Source organism: Scyliorhinus torazame, chromosome 9 (genome assembly GCF_047496885.1).
Source record: "Scyliorhinus torazame isolate Kashiwa2021f chromosome 9, sScyTor2.1, whole genome shotgun sequence".
Classification (NCBI taxonomy): Eukaryota; Metazoa; Chordata; class Chondrichthyes; order Carcharhiniformes; family Scyliorhinidae; genus Scyliorhinus; species Scyliorhinus torazame.
In genome coordinates this window covers 49,960,221-49,984,720 of record NC_092715.1, presented here as the reverse complement: position 1 = coordinate 49,984,720, position 24,500 = coordinate 49,960,221, and the positions used below count along the sequence as shown (strand labels likewise).

The following is a 24,500-nucleotide window of genomic DNA, read 5'->3' as shown; positions in this document are numbered from 1 at the left end:
GAAGCCATAGTCAAAAATCAAAAAGGGCGACAGTACAAGGTACAGTGACTGAGGGGAGCTCAGTGAATAGGACCAGGAATACTAAAAGAAATAAAACGGGAAGTGAAAACATTAATGGTAAGCGACGCGGCAGGTTGTTACAGGAAGATATGGGTTCGACGACAAGGAAAATTAGGAGAAAGGTTAAGAGGAAATATAACTTAGGAGAGGTTACTGATCGAGGTGTTAAGATTAAGAACAGAGGTAAAAAAGCCAGCATAAGTGTACTTTACCTGAATGCTCGTAGTATTCGGAATAAGGTAAATGAGTTGATGGCGCAAATCATCGTGAATGACTATGATTTAGTGGCCATTACTGAAACATGGTTAAAGGATGGTCACAACTGGGAGTTAAATATCCGAGGGTATCAAACTTTTTGAAGGACAGAGTGGATGGTAAGGGAGGTGGTGTAGCTCTGTTATTTAAGGATGACATCCGGGCAACAGTAAGGGATGACATTGGTGCTATGGAGGATAAGGTTGAATCCATTTGGGTGGAAATCAGGAATAGTAAGGCGAAAAAGTCACTGATAGGAGTAATCTATAGGCCACCAAATAGTAACATTATGGTGGGGCAGGCAATAAACAAAGAATTAACTGATGCATGTAGAAATGGTACAGCAGTTATCATGGGGGATTTTAATCTACATGTTGATTGGTTTAACCAGGTCGGTCAAGGCAGCCTTGAGGAGGAGTTTATGGAATGTATCCGCGATAGTTTCCTCGAACAGTATGTAATGGAACCTACGAGGGAACAAGCGGTCCTAGATCTGGTCCTGTGTAATGAGACAGGATTGATTCAGGATCTCATAGTTAGGGATCCTCTCGGAAGGAGCGATCACAATATAATGGAATTTAAAATACAGATGGAGGGTGAGAAGGTAAAATCAAGCACGAGTGTTTTGTGCTTAAACAAAGGAGATTACAATGGGATGAGAGAAGAACTAGCTAAGGTAGACTGGGAGCAAACACTTTATGGTGAAACAGTTGAGGAACAGTGGAGAACCTTCCAAGTGATTTTTCACAGTGCCCAGCAAAGGTTTATACCAACAAAAAGGACGGTAAAAAGAGGGAAAATCGACCGTGGATATCTAAGGAAATAAGGGAAAGTATCAAATTGAAGGAAAAAACATACAAAGTAGCAAAGATCAGTGGGAGACTAGAGGACTGGGAAATCTTTAGCGGGCAACAGAAAGCTACTAAAAAAGCTATAAAGAGTAAGATAGATTATGAGAGTAAACTTGCTCAGAATATAAAAACAGATAGTAAAAGTTTCTACAAATACATAAAACAAAAAAGAGTGGCTAAGGTAAATATAGGTCCTTTAGAGGATGAGAAGGGAGATTTAATAATGGGAGATGAGGAAATGGCTGAGGAACTGAACAGGTTTTTTGGGTCGGTCTTCACAGTGGAAGACACAAATAACATGCCAGTGACTGATGGAAATGAGGCTATGACAGGTGAGGACCTTGAGAGGATTGATATCACCAAGGAGGTAGTGATGGGCAAGCTAATGGGGCTAAAGGTAGACAAGTCTCCTGGCCCTGATGGAATGCATCCCAGAGTGCTAAAAGAGATGGCTAGGGAAATTGCAAATGCACTAGTGATAATTTACCAAAATTCACTAGACTCTGGGGTGGTCCCGGCGGATTGGAAATTAGCAAACGTGACACCACTGTTTAAAAAAGGAGGTAGGCAGAAAGTAGGTAATTATAGGCCAGAGAGCTTAACTTCGGTAGTAGGGAAGATGCTGGAATCTATCATCAAGGAAGAAATAGCGAGGCATCTGGATGGAAATTGTCCCATTGGACAGACGCAGCATGGGTTCATAAAGGGCAGGTCGTGCCTAACTAATTTAGTGGAATTTTTTGAGAACATTAACAGTGCGGTAGATAATGGGGAGCCAATGGATGTGGTATATCTGGATTTCCAGAAAGCCTTTGACAAGGTGCCACACAAAAGGTTGTTGCATAAGATAAAGATGCATGGCATTAAGGGGGAAGTAGTAGCATGGATAGAGGATTGGTTAATTAATAGAAAGCAAAGAGTGGGGATTAATGGGTGTTTCTCTGGTTGGCAATCAGTAGCTAGTGGTGTCCCTCAGGGATCAGTGTTGGACCCACAACTGTTCACAATTTACATAGATGATTTGGAGTTGGGGACCAAGGGCAATGTGTCCAAGTTTGCAGACGACACTAAGATAAGTGGTAAAGCAAAGTTGGTTTTCAGGTGCAACAGGTGATTCAGAAGGCAAATGGAATTTTGTCCTTCATTGCTAGAGGGATGGCGTTTAAGACTAGGGAGGTTCTACTGCAATTGTATAAGGTGTTAGTGAGGCCACACCTGGAGTATTGTGTTCAGTTTTGGTCTCCTTACTTGAGAAAGGACGTACTGGCACTGGAGGGTGTGCAGAGGAGATTCACTAGGTTAATCCCAGAGCTGAAGGGGTTGGATTACGAGGAGAGGTTGAGTAGACTGGGACTGTATTTGTTGGAATTTAGAAGGATGAGGGGGGATCTTATAGAAACATATAAGATTATGAAGGGAATAGATAGGATAGATGCGGGCAGGTTGTTTCCACTGGTGGGTGAAAGCAGAACTAGGGGGCATAGCCTCAAAATAAGGGGAAGTAGATTTAGGACTGAGTTTAGGAGGAACTTCTTCACCCAAAGGGTTGTGAATCTATGGAATTCCTTGCCCAGTGAAGCGGTAGAGGCTCCTTCATTAAATGTTTTTAAGATAAAGATAGATAGTTTTTTGAAGAATAAAGGGATTAAGGGTTATGGTGTTCGGGCCGGAAAGTGGAGCTGAGTCCACAAAAGATCAGCCATGATCTCATTGAATGGTGGAGCAGGCTTGAGGGGCCAGATGGCCTACTCCTGCTCCTAGTTCTTATGTTCTCCCCTCTGCCTTCCTTATCCAGGAATGCCTGCACCATTCCATTTTAATCTAAAATGCTGGTTGCTGCTTCAATGGCAACACACAATCGGGGCTCCCGTTCAGATGCCGTGCCAGAGAAACCCTTGGAAACGGATGCATTATTCTGGTCGCCATTTAACGGAAACAAGATTTTTAAAATACATAAACACTACGGAAATGCTGCCTTCATGTGGTTCATTCACCTTGTCAACATTCCAACCACATTACAATAGGCCAGGGAATGCTTGAGCGACAGGATGGTTCATTATTGACCATTTAGTTTCTGAACCTTATTAAAAAACAGGAGATTAAAAATACTCTTCAGTCCCTGTCCCAGCTGAATCCAGAAGAAATGCTTTGCGTCTTTTCAAGCTGCAGGAGGTCTGTTTGAGGTCTGACCCATCGCAGCGACTGGATTGTGTCCTTTGTGCGGTTGTGTCCAGAGACAAGTCAGGATCGGAGGGGTGAGGAGAATCAGCGTCGCTGGGCCCTGAGCAGTCTTTCGTGTTATGTGCACTTCCACACACACATGGCCATGTTGCCCTGAAATACATGTAGAGAATGTTCTTCATTTCGTGAGTGACTTCAAACCCTTCGCCAGCCACCACATGCCAGGAAACACCAAATCTCTTGTCCATGGTTTCTTCAATCATTTTAGCTGCAGTCTCATTGTTAGCAGAAAACTTTTCACAAGCGGTGACACACAATTTCATCATTTCCTCCAGCATATCGCAATACCTGACGATAGGGAAGGTCTGAATTTGCCTGGAATCTGCGTCTTCCTTTTTCACCTCGGGCTCCGCATAAGCTCTACCCTATACCGGGGCCCCGCTCCCACCGCCGCTCGGGCCGTTGTCAGAATCTCACAAACTTCTACAGATGTGCCAAAGTCAGCATCCTATCTGGCTGCATCACAGCCTGATATGGCAACTTCTTGGCCCAAGTTGGCAAGAAACTGCAGTGCGGCGAACTCAGCCCGATGCATCACACAAGCTTGCCACCCACCCATCGATTCTGTCTACACCTCCTGCTGCCTTGGGAAGGCAGACGGCATTATTAGAGACCCCTCACACTCATGCTTTGCCCTCTTCCAGACCCTTCCATCAGGCAGAAGATACAGAAGTCTGAAGACCCGCACATCCAGACATAGGAACAGCTTCTTCCCCACAGTTACTAGACTCAACGACTCTCCCTCGGACTGATCTGTTCCCTGTAAAAACACTATTCACGAAGCCCTATGCTGCTCTTGCTCATGTATTTGCTTTGTTTGGTCCTTGTTCCGCACTGAAACCAATTACTTATTTGTCAATGTACTTTGTTGATTATTCTTTTCGTCGAGTGTGTACGTCTCCTTGGCCGCAGAAAAATACTTTTCACTGTACTTCAGTATATGTGACAATAAAATATTTAATCAATCAGACTGTAGGATATCAACGACGCACATGTAATTTTTAAGAAGGCAAGAATCCCAAAATGTTAGAGAAACATGTTATTTAATGGCTTTAAAGTAAATAACACAATCCCAAAAGGGAGATCCGCACAAGCTACAATACATTAGAAACACATTTCACACAAAGGGACTTTTAAATTAGGAACATTTTTAAAAAATCCCTGTTTACAGTTTCAAGTTATTGTACTAATCAATGACAACTAAACACATTATGTTACAGTATAATACACTTACAAAAACAAGCTTGTTATAATGTGCCATAACATAATCCAGTAACATTAGGGAAGACATTCCATGAACCAAAATTTGGTAAGAAATTGCTTTACAATATATAAACACATCCATCCGAGTGACTAACAGCACCCAGAGAGACACATTTTTAAAAAAATGTTTGTTATTTTTATTCAGTGCAAACATATTTATACAAGGCAGTCTCGGCTGCTCTACTCCCCTCTGCTTGAAGAAAAAAGCTGTTTGCATTTGGACTTAATAAGTTCATAGCGATTCATTCATTCATTCACGAAAAAGCAATCTTCATCCCTTTGAATGCAGTCTTTTAAAATACACCAGCTTTTGATGCAATCTCCTCATTAAAGATATCAATTCTTGTACTGCTTTGACATGTTTCAAAAGAAGACATAAATTTAAATGAATATCAGGAAGTTAGTTTGGAAACCACGCTTCAAGGAGTTAAAGCACCAGCATAAAAATTCAGAAGCAGTTGTCTGGTGAAAGCTCATTTATGAGATGGTAACAGAGATAGACAGAGAGCGAGAGAAGGGGGCGGGGGTGGAGATGGAAGAGAGAAGGCAGTCACAGAGATAGAAAATCATGCTACATTGGAGTTTCTGGTACCATTTCATAAAAAGCTATGGAGGTAGTTATGTGCAACATGAACAACATCTTAACTACATTGAAAACAAATGTTTGTTACAAACATTGAAGGCCATTTCAGATCTACCACTGCCATATAAGGATAATGTGTCTCATCTGCAAAGGTTTATTACGGTCCTGCTTCAACCAGATCAGGCACACTTATCTTATTAATATATATACATTGTTTGTTTTTTTAATTGCTTATTTTGCAGGGCCATATTTAAATAGTTTAAAAACAAATGTAATGTTCCCTTTTGTGGTCATACGTTTCATTTGAACCAAATTAGAAGGAAGGTAGCTATAAACTGTACTGTCCCAGTTCTGTTACTGCCATGAACATCTTTAGGCCTGATGCGTATATTTAGAATATCACACATCGCTGCATATTTCCAAACAGTGATTAAGAAATTTCACAAGGTTCTTTTATAAAGATCTCTCAACTGTTGTGGGACAAGACTAATAGAAAAGGATACGAAACACAACTCAGTTTTACATGGAGATACAAAATAAAGAACAAGCTTCAAGTTGAAGCGTCCTACCAATCTGCAAAACGGCGGTATCATCTGGTATAACAAGTGCCACAATATAAAGTCATTTAAATATTTTAATGGCATCACAGAGCACAAAGGCAGTCGTGGGCACAAAAGAAAGATCATATTTAAATGTCTAAAAATAATGGGGTGCTGTGCTGAAATTGATAATGACAGCAAACACAAAACCTGGTTGCATGTGTCACTGTACGTAACAAATAGCCTTCTAGTGCCTTTTTATCCGTAACATAGTGGCATCATGCACATGGACACTTCGGAAAGGTTTTAATATGTATTCATTGATAATACACGACAATAAAGTCAGGCCTTAGACTATCATCCAGCAGTGCTAAGCTTCCACCTATAAAGCTCATATATACACTGCAGCATGGAAAATAATTAAGATAGCCAGGACGGAGAGAATAGTGGCAACATATTAACGGAACCCAGGTGAGGTGCAAGTTGCTCAAATGACTCTTGCAGTGACTGAAATGCCTCAATTGTACTGTTTCGTAACTCTCTTTTTACATGCAAAAAAATATTTTTTTTAATCTGGAGCTGCTTATTCAACAGCATTTTCTCTGAAGCATATTTATTTGTACAAGGAAACAATGCACATCAAATTCACATATTATATTGATATAAGATTTACCACAACTGTAAAACTTGTAGCAACTTTATTGTTTTTCCTATAGTGTTTGTTTTCCACGCCTTCAATATTTATTTATATGTACAGTAACCCATGATGTATAATCTTGTACAGTAAAAAAGTCAGACATTATTTTACCTTTCAATAGTGCAACATATATCTGTTGGTACCACATAACTTTTAACAATTTTTATTGGAAATAACTGACCATAGATTTGAAGATAACATCTTCAGTGTTTAAGACTGCCACCTATGTGCTCGTCCAGATTTAACACATGCACTGGTTTTGGAAAGAAAATCACTCGGGATTTATTTTGCTGGCTTGATAATGCTCTAGAGAAGATTATTTCTAAGCATGAAGTTTTCATAGAATATCATCAAGAACCAAAGTCATGAAGTGCAAACGAGTTTGTGCTTTTTTTTCTCTTCTTTTATCAAAATCACAATGGACGATTCATGCAGTATGATCTAGGTGAATGCCATGCAGCAAAAGCTGCATTAGCCACTCAATACCTAAAAGGATGAAGAAGTAAAATTAATAAGTACTCATTTCTTTTTAAAAAAAGCTCCGAGTCATAGAAATGGCTTCTACTTTTATAGTTTGCACCTCCTCTTTTTTAATGTTAAGAGCATTGCCTGACGGTGTTTCAAAATGACAGCCGAGGTGCAGGCGTGTGATTGCAGAGGGTGTGGCACAGAATCTGTCGCTGACAGCTACTACTGTTTGCTCAAACACTGGTAACGGAGGCTAGACACTTCATGGGCTTCTGCAGTTTCTCGGGTTCACTTGGTGCAGGATCTGTAGTTGCTCGGAAACTGAATGCTGACGTGCCTCCATGTCCCGGACTAACAGCGGTGTTCTGCCGCCTGTTGCTTTCTACTATGCTTGAGGTGTTAGAGGCCAGACTTTCACGAGTACTGAAAGACACCATGGATGGAAAAACATTAATGCTTCCAAACACTAATGCCATAACATTTAACCCTTCACAACTCTTGGCCTAACTGGGTAACGGTACTCAAAAAAGGCCAGAAGCAGAGAGATAGGTGTAAATATCAATGTATTCGCAATAGATGTTACTCTTTTGAGAGTTTGGTGACAAAGGTGGGGAGGGGGAGGTGGCAGGAGAGTAGGAGACACACACTCAGGACAATTGGGCGCACAGAGATTTTGGCATTACATCTAAACTGATAAAATCAGAATTTGACGTCGTTACTTGGTGAAATTAAATCATCCAGTGCCGCACTGCAACCCTTCATCAATGCATGCACATTTTGTACAGATGGTGCATCTTCCACAACTCTACATATTTACTTCAGACATTATAATCACTGCGGTTTTTAATATAAAAAGGCAACCGTTAAAACGTCTCAAAATTCCAACCTTTGCCGAAATAGTAACACAGACTTATAACACTGACTTATTGTAAAATCAAAATTAAGAGTGGCTCAAGTGGAACAAAAAGCTATCCAAAAAAGCTGCACATTAAATTCAGGCAAATCGGTCTGACTGAAAGAGGAAACTTTATGTTAATTAATCAGTGATATAAAATCGAATGCATGGGCACTGCCTTGCTTCATTCCTGTTACACATTTTAATGATGCAGGACCAGTTGATACAGTGGATTCGAACTGCCTTTTCACTGACCTGGGCTAATTTCATCTCATGCTGGCTAATTAAGAGTATTTTTTCTCTCGCTCTCTCTGTCACATGCAAAACCCAATTGAATAGAATCTTACATCAGTTGATGATGGGCATATATTCAAAGTGTAAAATAGTTCATAATCTTGTGCTTAATAGGGAGTCTCACTCAGATGATTCATGAAAATAATGTGTAGTTAATTTTCCAATTCCGGGGGCAGCATGTGGTGCAGTGCTCGTTAGCACTGAGACTACGGCGCTGAGGACCCGGGTTCAAATCCCGGCCCTGGGTCATTGTGAGTTTGCACATTCTCCCTTTGCCTGCGTGGATTTCACGCCAACAACCCAAAGATGTGCAGGTTAGGTGGATTGGCCACACTAAATTGCCCCTTAATTGTAAGAAAAATAATAATTGGATATTCAAATTTATTTTTAAAATTAATTTTTTTTCCAATTCTTTGTTGAATTTTACTGCCAGAAAATCTTTGGTTAAATTGTTTTTTTATGTTGCTTTCGCATGAAAAATTCATGCCAAATTCCTGGATAATATTGTTTGTTGGATTATATAATAATAATCGCTTATTGTCACAAGAAAGCCCCTAGTCTCCACATTCCAGCGCCTGTTCGGGGTGGCCAGTACGGGAATTGAACCCACGCTGCTGGCCTTGTTCTGCATTACAAGCCAGCTGTTTAGCCCCCTGTACTAACCATAAGGAATGATTAATGTGTTTCACTGTGATCATAGAATCCTTACAGTGCAGGAGGTCGTCATTCGGTCCATCAAGTCTGCACTGACCCTCTGAAAGAGCTTCCTATCTAGGCCCAATCCCCCACCATATGTATATCCCTGTAACTCCGTCTAGGGGCAATTTAGCATGGCCAATCCACCTAGCCTGCACATCGTTGGACTGTGGGAGGAAACCGAAGGAAACCCACACAGACATGGGGAGAAAGTACAAACCCCACACAGACAGTTTCTGAGGTCGGAAACAAACCCGGGTCCCTAGCGCTGTGATTCAGCAGTGCTAACCACTGTGCCGCCCCTAATGTTTTTCTAATTCTGACTAGATATTTTTTTTCTCATTCTTTCAATTCATGAGGGGTTTGTGTTCTAACTTTCTGTTACAGGCAGGCAGTAAAGATTGCTGAAAGTCATATAGGCATTTTGGGTATGCACTGCCCATGAGTTTCCAACTATTATTTTAAATGATGAGCACATTCAAGTCTTACTTCCTGATGTGTTTTCTTGGCAGGAGGAGAAGCTTTTTGCCACGAATGCAACGTCAGAACATTATCTCCAAGGGACTTATCTGTTGGTTTATAATATACCCAATATTGCTTTAAAAATACATATAATAGTGTGTGAAATGTATTGCTATGGTAAGACTAAAACACGCAATTCTTCATTCCTAATTTAATGCGCTTTACCTTATGGCTGTTATGTTGGCTACTTTTGAAGTCTAGTACCATGGGATAATCATCCACAAAAATCAAAAAACCTAAAAAAGTATCACAAGTGAATGATTGTGTTGGATGGACCATTTGCTTGCTTACCGTGGAGAATTAAATCCACTGTCTACTGTTATACTACTGCTGTCCATACTATCTAGTCGAGCAGAATGCAAAGTTTTCTGGCTGACACTGTTGTCACTTTCCTTTGGGCTCAGGAGAGTTAGGTTCTTCTCAAATTTTCTCTGGAGATTTTTCTCTTTTTCTCGTTCTAGCAACCACTGCACAGTACCACCATCATCGCGGCTTTTACTCTTCTCCAGGTTTTTGTCGGTCCCCTCTTCCGAGTCATCGTCAGACACGTTGTAATAGTCAAAGGAAGACTCCTGATGTCCTGTTTCCTCTCCGTGGGCTGGTAGAACAGGCAGTGATTGTGCCATACTTGTTAGGCCGGCATGGCTTTCACAGTTGTTGTGAAGCACCTCCGATGGTTTATTGTGTTGCGATTCATATATAGGGGGTTCCTGATAACTATGTTCTGCATGATTTATGGTCTGAGTTTCAGACAGTGGTTTAAACACTTGTCCATTTGGCAATGACTGTGCAGATGCCTGTCCAGCTACAGGTAAATTGATGCTGTTCATTTCTATCTTTTCAGGATAATGCTTCTGCTGCAGTGACAATTGTTCAAGTTGCCCATTCACAGTTTCTTCAATAGGTGGGTGCTTCAAGAATCTATCCAAAGGGGAAAGCTTCTTAACACCATCTGATAAGGTCAAAGTGTCATAATCCTTGAACACACACTCATCATTACATTTAGCGGATGGGGAAGAAGCAGTCGGAATAGTTTCCTTGGATGCACTACATTGTAAGTAATCACCAGCCTTTGCACCTGTACCACAATTAGGTTCATTGTATTTGGGCAAACTATCTCCAGCTGTAGCATGTTCCAGTGGATTGCAGGAGTCACCAACACCTGCTGGATTATCAATATCAACACATTCTGGTATGCTTGGCTCAGTAATATGATTTGAATGTGATGACAATCCTGCTCGGTGATGACTGAGCAATTTGGAAGAACGTAATTTGTCATTATTTGAGTGGCTTTCATCCATACCGCATCCTTGCATCTCTTCTGCTGTGCCTGACAATGTAGTGCCAAGAGGTCTATTCGAATTATCCATTGATCTCGACCTCTCCTTGGCTTTGCTGGTCCTATCATTTCTTGATTTTCTGTCTTGCGTATGGCTGTGGCTCCGATGAACCTTTGATTGTAAACTTTCCCTTGAATGTTCATGAAATCGACTCTCCATCCTTCGCTTGTAAAGATCACCTGACACATCCCACTCTGGGGTCACAGGAAAATGAGATTCAACCATGTTCATTTTATCATGTGCAAGAAAGCCATTATCACCCTTTATTTCTATAGTGGTACTTTTATCACATGGGGTTCGGGTAATTGGATCATAAAGCTCATATTCTCTGGATTCTGCTACGTCCAAATGAGTTTCTTCTGATTGCTCCCCCTTAGGAACCCTGGGCTTGCTGTGTGAGCGAGATTTACCGTGGGACTTTTTGTGACTTCTACTTTTTTTGCTCTTGCCACTGTGCTGGGCAGAGGAGCCTGGTTTATTCCTATGAGCCTTATCTTCTTCGAGTTTTTTCATCAGCGCTGTGTGCTTCATGACATTTTCCACCGTTAGGTCTGGATTGATACGTCTGATTATCTCTTGTTCCACCTCCCTTGGTATAGAGGTGGGATTATCTTCATCGCGTAGAGGCCATTCTTCAGGAGGAAACTGGGCTGAAAAATTCACCAGCTGTTTTGACTTGTCCTTTTTAAAGCTCAACCTGAACAATTTCAAGCCAAATTTTTTAGATTGCTTCTCTCCGTCCTTGGCTTTTGGCAAGGTCTCAGTTTTATACGAGCAGTTAACAGTGCTCCTACTTTTCTCAGTTTGCGTCACTGGCATGTGGCTGAAGGAAGGAGGGCAATAGGAATCTTTACATTCCTTTATTGACTTTTTCTGAAGAGTGGATGAGTGATTGTGGGATTCCTCTCTAAAGCAGTTGCAAGAATCACAGTGGTTTCTGTGGTGGGCTCTGTCTCTGAGGCAGCCAGAATTAGATGGAGTTATAGTCCCTGGTTGTGGTGAAGTACATCGAGACCTGTCAGGTATCCTTTCGTCCAGATGGTACCATTTGCTATTTGTTCTTATGAGAGAAGGGGTAATAAAATAAGTCTGTGGAGTTACGATAAAATATCCGTCAGGAGTTGGGTAGATTTTCCGCTCTCTCACGAGCATGTTCAACGTATGGCGAAGAATTTCTGGACTAGGGGTGGGGACTCCTATAAAAGTAAAGGAAGAAAAGTTATAAATTACCAATTAAATTTGCGTCCGCACTCTAGTTATTGGTGATAACTTTGTATGGCCTCAAATTGACTAAAACACATTAAGATCAGTATTATTTAAATGATTAATATCAGTATTTGTGTAGTGAATGCATCTATTCAGTACAAAAACTTCATGAGATTCACTAATAATTAGAGAACAAAAACAGAAGACTGGCTTGGTAAAACATGGTGCTACTGCTTTCACCACATATCCAACAATAAGTCTGCATCCCTGCGGTTGTTGTGCCGTAGTGAATATTCTAACTATGTGGAAAATTAGTTACATTATTCTCCAGCCAGTCCATTGGGATGCTGCAGCACAGTCAGAAAAGGACACTCCATCTGTCTTGCCCCGAGGTGCGACTTCCTGCTGATTGGGCTACAATATGGTGTAAACTGATGGTGGAAGACATAGAAATATTCATATTTAGTGTTGTCTTCCATTTGCAGGAACTATATGTTGTGAGGTTTTGCTGAGTAAAATAGAGGTCAAAAATGGGAAGAGTTTTGAGTGAATCATTTTTTAAATCATTTTCGATAAGAGGGACACAAGAATTGATGTACAAAAATAAAAATCAGTATCGTAGTTTTAATTCATTAAGGGATGTGCAGGCATCGTTGGTTAGGCCAGCATTTATTGGCGATCCTTAGTGGCCCTTCAGAAGGTGGTGGTGAGCTGCCTTCTGAACTGCTGCAGTCCCAGAGGTGTAGCTACATGCACAGTGCTGTTGGGGAGGGAGTTTCAGGATTTTGACCCAGCGACAGTGAAGGAATGGCGATCTATTTCCAAGTCAGGATGGTGAGCGGCTTGGAGAGAAACCTCCAGGTGGTGGGGTTCCCAGGTATCTGCTGGTGTTGTCCTCCTAGAACACAGTACAGCACAGAACAGGCCCTTCGGCCCTCAATGTCATGGGTTTGCAAGGTGCTGCCCAAGGAACCTTGGTGAGTTACTGCAGTGCATCTTGGAGCTGGTACACACGGCTGCCACTGTTTGTCAGTGGTGGCGAGTTTGAATGTTTGTGGAAGGGGGAGCAATCAAACGGGATGCTTTGTCCTGGATGGTGTCGAGCTTCTTGGGTGTTGTTGGAGCTGCACTCATCCAGGCATGTCAAGAGTATTCCATTACACCCCTGACTTATGCCTCGTAGATAATGAACAGGTTTTGGGGAGTCAGGAGGTGAGTTATTCACTGCAGGATTCCTAGCCTTTGAGCTGCTCTGGTAGCCACAGTATTTATATGGCTATTCCAGCTCAGTTTCTAGTCAAGGATAATCCCTAGGATGTTGATATTGGGGGATGTAGCGAACATAGTGCCATTCAGTGTCAAGGGGTGATAGTTAGATTCTCTCTTATTGGAGTTGATCATTACCTTGTGCAGCAGAAATGTTACTTGTCGCTTGTCAGCCTGGATATTGTAATAATATAATAATAATCTTTATTAATGTCACAAGTGGGCTTACATTAAGACTACAATGAAGTTACTGTGAAAATCCCCTAGTCACCACACTTCGGTGCCTGTTCAGATACATTGAGGGAGAATTCAGAATGCCCAATTCATCTAACAAGCACGTCTTCGGGACTTGTGGGAGGAAACCGGAGCAGACACGGGGAGAACATGCAGACTCCGCAGACAGTGACCCAAGTAGGAATCGAACCTGGGACCCTGGCACTGTGAAGCAACAGTGCTAACCACTGTGCTACTGTGCCGTCAGACGTAGAGTTCTAGCTGCATTCGGACATGGACTGGTTCAGTATTGGAGGAGTCGCAAATGGTACTTAACATTGTGCAATCATCAGCGAACATCCCCACTTCTGACCTTATGAAAGAAGGTAATTGATGAAGCAGCTTAAGATGGTTGGGCCTAGGACACTACCCTGAGGAACTCCTGCAGTGATGTCCTGGAGCTGAGACGATTTACTGCAGGGACAGAAAGAGAGTTCACGATTCAGACGGATAACATTTCACCTGAACTCAAAAATTTGGTGCATTTTGGCACAAGGTCCCTGCAGAGAATTTCCCCTCAAGGATGTTCAAAAAATGCTGACCGACATTGGACAAGGCTCTGAGCAAAGGCCAAGCGCTTCCTGACGAGGAGGAAGTTTAGAAAGTTGTCGCCCCCCAAAGTTGCTTTCACATGTCTGCTGATTGGCTCAGGAACTGGAAATGGGAGCAGGTTCCTGAGTGGTGTGCGTGGTCCAGGGAAACTGAAAAGAGAGCAGGAAAAAAGGTAAATAAAAAACAAATATGGCTGGGTGAGGTGGGGGATTGAGGTTGGAAGAAGGCTGCCATAATGGGTCACTGGCTAAATGCACCAAGGGGGTAGGGACGGAGGAGATTTCCTCTGTGTACTATAAAGCAATTTTGTGAGTTGAGGTGCCCAGCCTGGACAAGAGCATGGACTGCAGATGTGGCCTTAGTCTCGATGTCTGAACTGCGCTCTTACTAAGACCATGAGTGGTGCCTTTTAATACAATCCTTGCAATGTAGCAAAATGATGAATGCGTTGAGAAGGAATGCATGTATGATTTCAAAATGAGTGCAATATCTTACCCTGTTCTCCCTCCCCAGTGTGGTTCTGATTCACGCAGATTAACAAGGTTCATTTTAAATTCTAAGTCTGTGCTGAATTAGCTGATCTCATCCAGGATAGAGCTGTGGTAATTACAACTGGACTTAGTGATCTAGGTTTAGGGAGAGACATATTAAAAAGAAACTCAGACAAGAGCTCTCACTCTTAAACATTATCAGCAAAATGAGTGTTTATGAACCTCGGTTGAGGAATGATCAGGTAGTTTCAGTATTCTCCCAGTAGTCATCACCAAAGAGTCAGATATCAAAAATAGCCACCTTGGGAAAGAATCAGGAACCATTAGTAATTATGTGACTGAACAAGCATTAGTCATGACCCTTGTCAGAAACTGGAAACAAAATTTTGACCGTTAGCATTATTATTCCAATGACAACTATTTGCTGGCACACTATTAAAATTAAATTAAAACATGGCCAGGATTTTACAATCCCACCTTGCCAGGAATCGCCATTGGAGATGCAGTGGGACAGCCAAAGGTCCATTGTCTTTCAGCAGGTCTGGGCTATCCCAATGGCGGATGGGCCTGGGAAATCCCAGCCAAGGTTTCTGGCAATGAATATTCCCAGCATCAGGAGAAAACTCCACTGGTTTGAAAGGCAAAATACCACATTACAGGCGGGAAGTATTCTTACCTCTCAGTCAGAATTTGAGAGTTCAAGACCCACTTCAGGGACTTTAGCACATAATCCAGCTGACACTCCAATGCAGTACGGAGTGCTGCACCATCGCAGTTGCCGTCTTTCAGGCGAGATGCCAGACTGAGGCTCTGTCTGTCCTCGCAGGGGGACATAACAGATCTCACGGTACCATTTCAAACAGAGCAAGGATGTTCTCCCTTGTGCCTTAGCCAATAATTATCCTGCAACCAACAATCACTGAAACTGAATATCTGTTCATTATCGTACTGTTGTTTGTGGGCCGTGTGTGCAAAATTGGCCGTCATGCTTCTTGTACCGTAACAACCATTACACTTTCAAAAAGTGTTTAGTTGATCAAAAAGCACTTTCAGACATCCTGAAGTTGTGAACGACGCTATACAAATGCATGTTTTTCTTTTTGCATACGAATGTGCAGGGTCACTCTCTGTAGCTGCTGCTGATGTTCTGTGCCACTGGAGATCCCAGCATTACTTCCTATATACCGAAGGGCCTTCTCCAAAGACAGAACTGTTTTGCAGCCACATGTGCAGGGCCAGATATTTGCTCTTGTCCTTTGACCTTGTGCCTAGTGTTAAAATGGCCAGGTCACTGTAAAATTGGTTTGTTTGTCAACACTCCCTGAACGTATTTACTCAAGTCTCTTTCAAAAGTTGCTTTTGAATCTGCTTCCACCATCCTACTGAGCAGTGTATTGCAGACCCATCATAACTTGTGTAGAAAGGCAAGAACCTGTGGCAGAGGGCAGCACGGTGGCGCAGTGGTTAGCACAGCAACAAGGTCCCAGGTCCGATCAAGCTCTGGGTCACTGTCCGTGTGGAGTTTGCACATTCTCCCCGTGTTTGCATGGGTTTCGCCCCCACAACCCAAAGATGTGCAGGGTAGGTTGATTGGCCACGCTAAATTGCCCCTTAATTGGAAAAAATGAATTGGGTACTCAAAATTGTTTTAAAAAGATCCCAAAGCTGAGGATTTCATGCTGCTGGCTGAATAACTCACTGGGAAACATACCTGCTGGGAATTAGAATGGCCACTCTCTCAGCAGTTGGCTTTAGTGAATCCAACAGCTTCATCTTTCAGCTGCAGCCAGCTACACGAGACCCAGGCATCAGGATCATGCACTGTCACACAGGCCTTGCGCAACGTTAGAACAGCTTTCAATCCTTAAAACTCGGGTTAGTCGGACTTCTGGTTGCGGCGATGATCAGCTAAGCCGCACGTTTCGGCGGCTCCAGCTCCAACGGACCTTCGGGCTCTTTTAAGAGCCACAACGGGAAATTTTTGCGCGACGAAACCCGGTGTGGGGTAAATGAATAGGGAGTCCCCCCCCCAACGAAAGAGGAAAATATCGGCGGCGGCGGCTGCAGCGCGAGGAATCCTCGACTATAGGGACAGAAAGAAAAAGAAACAAGATGGTGGCGGAGAAAGCCCAGGCGACATGGGGGCCCGATCAAGACGAATTCCTAAGACGGTGTGTGGAGCTACTAAAGAAGGAGGTGCTGACCCCGATGCTACAGGCAATTGAGGGGCTTAAGGAGGCACAAAGGACCCAGGAGACAGAGCTCCGCGTGGTGGAGCAGAAGGTGACGGATAATGAGGACGAGATCCTGGGCCTGGCGGTCAAAACACAGACGCATGAGGCGCTCCACAAAAAGTGCATTGAAAGGATTGAAGCCCTAGAAAACAGAGCACAAAGGAAGAACCTTCGGATACTGGGTCTCCCTGAGGGAGTGGAAGGAGCGGACTGCGGGGCTTATGTGAGCACGATGCTAAGCTCATTGATGGGAGCTGAGGCCCCTTTGGGCCCCTTAGAAGTGGAGGGGGCCCATCTGATCCCGGCGAGGAGACCAAAAGCGGGAGAACCACCTAGGGCGACAATCGTGCGATTTCACCGCTTTAAAGATAGAGAAGTGGTTCTGAGATGGGCCAAAAAGGTACGGAGTAGCAGATGGGAGAATGCAGTGGTACGGGTGTGCCAGGATTGGAGTGCAGAGGTGGCGAGAAGGAGGGCGAGTTTTAACCGAGCCAAGGAGGTGTTACACAAAAAGAAGATGAAGTTCGGGATGCTGCAGCCGGCACGACTATGGGTCATGTACCAGGAGAGACATCACTATTTCGAAACGGCGGAAGAAGCATGGACCTTTATGAAAGATGAGAAATTGGATCGGAACTGAGGGACTGATATTGCAGGAAATGTTACTGTCGATGTAAATAGAGAAGTAAATAGAGAAGTAAATTGGGAAGGGGGGGAGACACTAAGAAATGTGGGCGCCGGTGGGGGGGAAAAGAAGGGACATAGGCGGAGGATGAGGAATGGGAGTGGGATGGGAAAGGGAGCTGCGCCACAAGAGGCGGGTCAGCTATAGGGATGTTCCCGCGCCAGAAAGATAATGGCGGGAAGATAGGCGCAAGGTAGATGGGAGTTCCCCACACGGGGGGGTCAAGGAGTGAGCAGGAGTAGCCGGGGTCAGTTGAAGTCAGCTGACTTGCGGAAGTAATATGGGGGGAGCAATCACGCTAGAGGGGGATCTAGCGGGGGGGGGGGGGGGGGGGGGGGGGGGGGGGGGATAATTGGGAATTGGGTTGCTGCTGCGGAAATCAAAGAGCAAATGGCTAAAGAGTGGGTGGTCGGGGCTGGAATGCGACACCTGGGGAGCGAGTGGGAGCGCGGAAGCGGGACGTGGGACTGGCCGAGAGAAGGTGATGGCTAGTCAACACGGGAAGGGGATAGGTAGCCCCCTAGTGAGGCTGATCACGTGGAACGTGAGAGGCCTAAATGGACCGATTAAAAGGGCCTGAGTGCTCGCGCACTTGAAAGGACTAAGGGCAGACGTGGCTATGCTCCAGGAGACGCACCTGAAGGTGGCGGACCAAGTTAGGTTAAGGAAAGGATGGGTGGGACAGGTGTTCCATTCAGGGCTAGATGCAAAGAATAGAGGGGTGGCCATACTGGTGGGGAAACGGGTAGCATTCGCAGCAAGGAGCATTGTAGCAGATAGCGGAGGTAGATATGTAATGGTGAGTGGCAGGCTGGAGGGAACGGAGGTCTTGTTGGTTAATGTATATGCCCCGAATTGGGACGATGCAGGATTTATGAGACGGATGTTGGGACGTATACCGGACCTGGAGGTAGGAAACTTGATATTGGGAGGGGACTTCAACACCGTGCTGGACCCAGGGTTAGATAGATCCAGATCTAAGACCGGAAGAAGGCCGGCAGCGGCCAAGGTGCTCAAGGGGTTTATGGACCAAATGGGGGGAGTGGATCCATGGCGATTTCTTAGACTGAGGGCCAGGGAGTTCTCCTTCTTCTCCCATGTTCATAAAGTGTACTCCCGGATAGATTTTTTTGTTCTGGGAAGGTCGTTGATCTCGAGGGTGGAAGAAGCTGAGTATTCAGCCATTGTTATTTCGGATCATGCCCCTCATTGGGTGGGCCTGGAACTAGGAGAGGAGAGGGAGCAGCGAGCACTCTGGCGATTAGATGTGGGATTGTTGGCAGATGAGGGAGTTTGTGGAAGAGTGCGGGGATGTATTGAGAGGTACCTGGAGGCCAATGACGACGGGGAGGTCCGAGTGGGAGTGGTATGGGAAGCACTAAAAGCGGTGGTCAGAGGAGAGCTGATCTCCATTAGGGCCCACAAAGGGAAAACAGAGGCCAAGGAAAGGGAAAGACTACTGGGGGAGATCTTAAGGGTGGACAGGGAATTTGCCGAGACCCCGGAGGAGGGACTGTACAGGGAGAGACGACGACTCCAGACCTTCTGACCATCAGGAGGGCGGAGGTGCTGTGGAGGAAGGCACAGGGGGTGAGGTATGAGTATGGGGAAAAAGCTAGTCGCCTGTTGGCCCATCAGCTGCGAAAGAGGACAGCGGCGAGGGAGATAGGGGGAATTAGAGACGAAAAGGGAGCTACGGTGCAGAGAGCAGGGAAGATAAACAAGGTGTTTAAGACCTTTTACGAAGGACTGTATAGGTCCCAACCCCCGGAGGGAAAAGAGGAGATGCGGCAGTTCCTGGATCAATTGAGGTTCCCGAGGGTGGAGGAGCAGGAGATGGAAGGCCTGGGGGCACCAATTGGGGTGGACGAGGTTATTAAGGGGCTGGGGAATATGCAAGCAGGGAAGGCTCCGGGACCAGATGGGTTCCCGGTGGAATTTTATAGAAAATATGTGGACCTGCTGGCCCCGCTGTTGGTGAGGACTTTTAACGAGGCCAGGGAAGGAGGGACTCTACCCCCGATAATGTTGGAGGCGACGATATCGCTAATTTTGAAGCGGGATAAAGGTCCGCTGCAGTGCGGGTCCTATAGACCTATCTCTCTATTGAAAGTGGATGCCAAATTGCTGGCAAAGGCACTGGCGTCGAGGATAGAGGACTGTGTCCCGGGGGTGGTGCACGAAGACCAGACAGTGTTCGTAAAGGGGAGACAACTGAATGTCAACGTGCGACGGCTATTAGGGGTGATAATGATGCCCCCCGTAGAGGGGGAGGCAGAGATAGTGGCGGCAATGGATGCAGAGAAAGCATTTGACAGGGTGGAGTGGGAGTACTTATGGGAGGTGCTAAGGAGGTTTGGGTTCGGGAACGGGTTTATTAGCTGGGTCAAACTCCTTTATGGGGCCCCAACGGCAAGTGTGGTCACGGGTCGGCAAAGATCGGAGTATTTCCGACTATACAGGGGAACAAGACAGGGATGCCCGCTATCTCCATTGCTGTTCGAGTTGGCAATTGAACCACTGGCCATTGCGCTGAGAGACTCCAGGAAATGGAGAGGGGTGATTAGAGGGGGAGAAGAACACCGAGTGTCGCTCTACGCAGATGACCTACTGTTGTATGTGACGGACCCAGTGGGGGGGGGATGACAGAGGTCATGCAGATATTGAGGGAGTTCGGAGATTTCTCGGGATATAGGCTTAACATGGGGAAGAGTGAACTTTTCGTGATACACCCTGGGGACCAGAGTAGAGGGATAGAAGGCCTGCCTCTAAGGAAAGTGGAAAGAAACTTCCGATACTTGGGGATTCAGATCGCCAGGAGCTGGGGAACCTTGCACAGACTTAATCTGACACGATTGGTAGAACAAATGGAGGAGGACTTCAAGAGGTGGGACATGCAGCCACTGTCGTTGGCGGGCAGAGTGCAGGCAATTAAGATGATGGTCCTCCCGAGGTTCTTATTTGTATTCCAATGTCTCCCTATACTAATCACTAAGGCCTTCTTTAAAAAAATAGACAGGAGCATCACGAGCTTCGTGTGGGCAGGGAAAGTCCCGAGGGTAAGGAGGGGGTTCTTACAACGTAGCAGAGACAGAGGAGGATTGGCGCTGCCGAATTTGGGCGACTACTATTAGGCCGCCAATGTGGCGATGATCCGTAAATGGATGATGGAGGGAGAGGGAGCGGCATGGAAAAGACTGGAGAGAAAGTCCTGTAAAGGGATGAGTCTAGAGGCGCTGGTGACGGCGCCGCTACCGCTCTCACCAAAAAAGTTTACCACAAACCCAGTGGTGGCGGCAACATTAAATATCTGGGGGCAATGGAGGCGACAGAGAGGTGTGCGGGGAGCCCTGGTGGGGTCCCCAATCAGGAACAACCACAGGTTTGTCCCAGGGAGGATGGATGGAGGATTCCAGAGCTGGCACCAGTTAGGAAATAGGAGGGTGGGAGATTTATTTATAAATGGGACGTTTGCGAGCTTGGGAGCATTGGAGGAAAAGTATAAGCTGCCCCGGGGAAACTTCTTTAGGTATATGCAGGGGAGGGCGTTCACAAGACAACAGGTGAGGGAATTTCCATCGCTCCCGACACAGGGGATCCAGGATAGAATGCTCTCGGGGGTGTGGGTCGGGGAAGGCAAGGTGTCAGAGATATACCGAGAGATGAGAGAAGAGGGGGAGGAGCTGGTGGGCGAACTAAAAGGAAAGTGGGAAGAAGAGCTCAGGGAGGAGATAGAGGAGGGTATGTGGGCTGATGCCCTAAGCAGGGTAAATTCCTCTTCCTCGTGCGCCAGGCTTAGCCTGATTCAATTTAAGGTGCTACATAGAGCACACATAACGGGAGAAAGGTTGAGCAGGTTCTTCGGAGTGGAGGACAAGTGTGGGAGGTGCGGTGGAAGCCCGGTAAACCACGCACATATGTTTTGGTCGTGCCTGGCGCTGGAGGGGTATTGGAAGGGAGTGACAGGAGTGATTTCGAAGGTGGTGAAGGTCCGGGTCAAACCAGGCTGGGGGTTAGCTTTATTTGGAGTTGCAGATGAGCCGTGAGTGCAGGAGGCGAAAGAGGCCGATGTTGTGGCCTTTGTGTCCCTAGTAGCCCGGCGTAGGATTTTACTCATGTGGAAGGACTGGAGGCCTGGATAAACGATATGGCGGGGTTCGTAAAACTGGAGCAGAAGTTTGCGCTGAGAGGATCGGCTCAAGGGTTCACCAGGCGGTGGCAGCCTATCCTCGACTACCTAGGGGAACGTTAGAGGGAAGATAGATGACCAGCAGCAGCAACCCGGGGGGAGCTTTATTTTATGTTAAATGATTAGTTTACCATGTTGGTTAGCTATTTGTTATTAGACTGTGGTTACTATGTTACATGCACTGTTAAATTTTCTTTTTCTTATGTTTGATGTGTAAGGGGAAAAAATTGTGATCGAAAATTTTCAATAAAATATATTTTTTTAAAAACTCGGGTTAGTCAACCAATCACAGCAGGACAACAGGGTTCCGCCTATCTACCTATCTAGTAACCCTTGATGGAAAGCTGTGTGAGGACCCAAATCCAGTCCTGGGCACAGGAAAAATCAAAACAGTTCAACCTTAAAGTGCGGGGCGGTCCAGTTTGCGGGTGCATTGCTCTCCCGCGATCTCAGAACCGCCTTCTATCTTAATCCAAATCATTATTATTCATTTCGCCATCTCAGGACTAATAAAGTAAGTATTTTAAATGGTTTTCTTCTCTCTTGTTCATCCTTCAAGGTGAAGATAATCACCTGGGGTGTTTTGTAGGGTTCCAGGGGTGGATACGTTATTACCAAGCTGGCCTACGCCTGGAAGGTTCTGCTGTTAGTAGGACAGCACACTGCGGATGATTACATTTTCAGTGGAGTTGTTGGCTCAGGATTTCTGCTCCTTGCCTCCAAAATACACCTGCGCCATTTGTTTTATTTGGTTGCAGCAGGTGCAGTGACCCTGGGCAAGCTAGGACTCAAAAATAATATCCAAACTCCTAGTGAAGCATTTGGTGCCCTTGTAGCATTTCCTTTGACTGTCATGAGAGTGCAGCCCAGCCACAACCTCTCCATGGATGAATTGCTTTGGTAAGCGTGTGCCAGGCATTCTGGCTACATGAGCAACCCAACTCAGTTATGACTCAGTTATGCTTACCCTCAAGTGACGAGTGTACGTGGACACCCAGGTCTCATTGCACATTCCCCTCTCCTAATTTATGGCCAAAGAATAATCTGCCATCCCATTTTTGCTGCCAAAGTGGATAACCTCACATTTGTCCACATTATACTGCATCTGCCATTCATCTGCCCACTGACGCAAGTTGTCCAAATCACACTGAAGCAACACTGCATCCTGCTCACAGCTCACCCTCCCACCCAACTTTGTATCGTCTGCAAATCTGGAGACATTGGCCGGAACTTTCCGGTTATTGGAATTCTCTGCCCCCTCCCCAGCCGAGGGTTTCCTGGGGGCATGGGGTGGCTTAAATGGGAAATCCCTGTGACAAGTGGCGGGAAGATGGAATCCCACTGCTAGCGAACGGCATGCCGCCGAGAAACATGCCCCTGGGGAACCAGAGAATCCAACACATTACATTTTGTTCCCTCATCCAAATCATTAATATGTATTGTGAATAGCTGGGGTTCCAGCACCAACCCTGTGGTACCCCACTAGTGACTGCCTGCTAATTTGGAAAATGGCCTGTTCATTCCTACTCTTTGTTTCCTGTCTGTCAACCAGGTTTCTATCCATCTCAATACACCACCCTTAATCCCATGCGCTTTAATTTTACACGCTAATCTCTTATGTGGGACTTTGTCGAAAGCCTTCTGAAAGTCCAAATAAACCACATCCAATGGCTCCCCTTCATCAACTCTACGAGTTACATCGTCAAAGAATTCCAGCAGATTTGTCAAGGATGATTTCCCCTTCATAAATCCATGCCAACTCTGTCCAATCCTGCCACAGTTTTCCAAGTGCTCTGCTATAAAATGTTTGATAATGGATTCGAGACTTTTTCCCACAGCCGACGTCAGGCTTACTGGTCTATAATTCCCTATTTTCTACAGGCCTCTCGTCATAACCTGTCGGAGACTTACGCGGTTGGAGCAATCAGCCTCCCCGAGTCTCGCTGAATACAAGCTCCCCCGCTTAGGGGGCTGGGAGCCCGAGGACATTCATGATTGAGTTCTGTATAAAGTCAGCCAGGTATGGGCTGACAGGGCAGACCCGGCTGGGACGGGATGTACATTGTAAATATCAATGCTTTACAATAAACCTCGTTTTCATTTTACCAACTTGATTCGGACTCATTTGTAGCCTAGAAAACTGGCGACGAGGATAAAGCCGCTGCGCCGTTGCATGAACAACCACCTCGTTTCCACTGCTGGACTAAGGTAGAAGTAAAAAAAAATTCTATCACAAAATGCCTTTGTTCGGAAGATTGGACATGTTCAACACAAGCACGGAGGATTGGACACAGTATGCAGAATGCACGTCGTACCTTTTCCGGGCAAACTTTATCACTGGTGGTGACAGACAGACAGTGATATTGCTGACTGCCTGTGGAGCTCATAATTATTGAGTGATAAAGCCTGACATATCCCGATGCTCCGGACGCCACTGGCTGGATTCTCCATTTCTGAGTCTAAGTGTTGACGCCACCGGATAATCCATGGACCTTCATGTCAGAAACATCTGCGCCACACCTGTACCGATTCTGCTACCGGTGAGGGGCTAGCATCTCATGGAACACCAGCGAAACACAAAAAAAACAGTGCGGGAATCGCCGGGTCCATGATGGACACCCGCAGGGCTGACAATCTGCAGCTGTGCTTAAACAATACACCCCCCACACACACTGATCGGGGCACTCCGTACATCCTGTCCCAAACAGTTAATGGGTCAGCTAGGCCAGAGGGCATGCAGAGGGGTGCCCCTGGGGGGTCACCTATATGAGCCAAGGCACCAGTTTTAAAGTGGACTGTCAGCAGCTTGCGCAGCCGCATGGCTGCCTTACAGCTGCAACAATGGTGTTGCGTAGTCATCCTCCCCAACCCCCAACCCCAACCCTGGCCACCCTCCACAC

At 45.4% G+C, this 24,500-nt stretch overlaps 1 protein-coding gene and 1 pseudogene across 9 annotated transcripts in view; both read right to left on the bottom strand.

Moving 5' to 3' along the window:
- Positions 1–3,464: 3,464 nt before the first annotated feature.
- Positions 3,465–5,660, bottom strand: LOC140429964 (dynein axonemal light chain 4 pseudogene; annotated as a pseudogene).
- The window catches only part of LOC140429185 (storkhead-box protein 2-like), a 484,578-nt gene continuing 464,511 nt past the window's right edge, over positions 4,434–24,500 (bottom strand). For 6 of the 9 annotated variants that reach the window (XM_072515851.1, XM_072515856.1, XM_072515852.1 and 3 more), the window contains exons 3-4: positions 9,656–11,900; positions 4,434–7,380 (exon numbers count right to left, since the gene is read on the bottom strand). In XM_072515851.1, coding sequence (XP_072371952.1) covers positions 7,191–7,380; positions 9,656–11,900 — 2,435 coding nt within the window. In that variant the 3' untranslated portion in view covers positions 4,434–7,190. Of the gene's footprint in view, positions 7,381–9,655; positions 11,901–13,762; positions 13,864–14,496; positions 14,628–24,500 lie in introns of all 9 variants that reach the window. The other 3 variants (XM_072515858.1, XM_072515859.1, XM_072515853.1) reach the window with 3 other exon arrangements.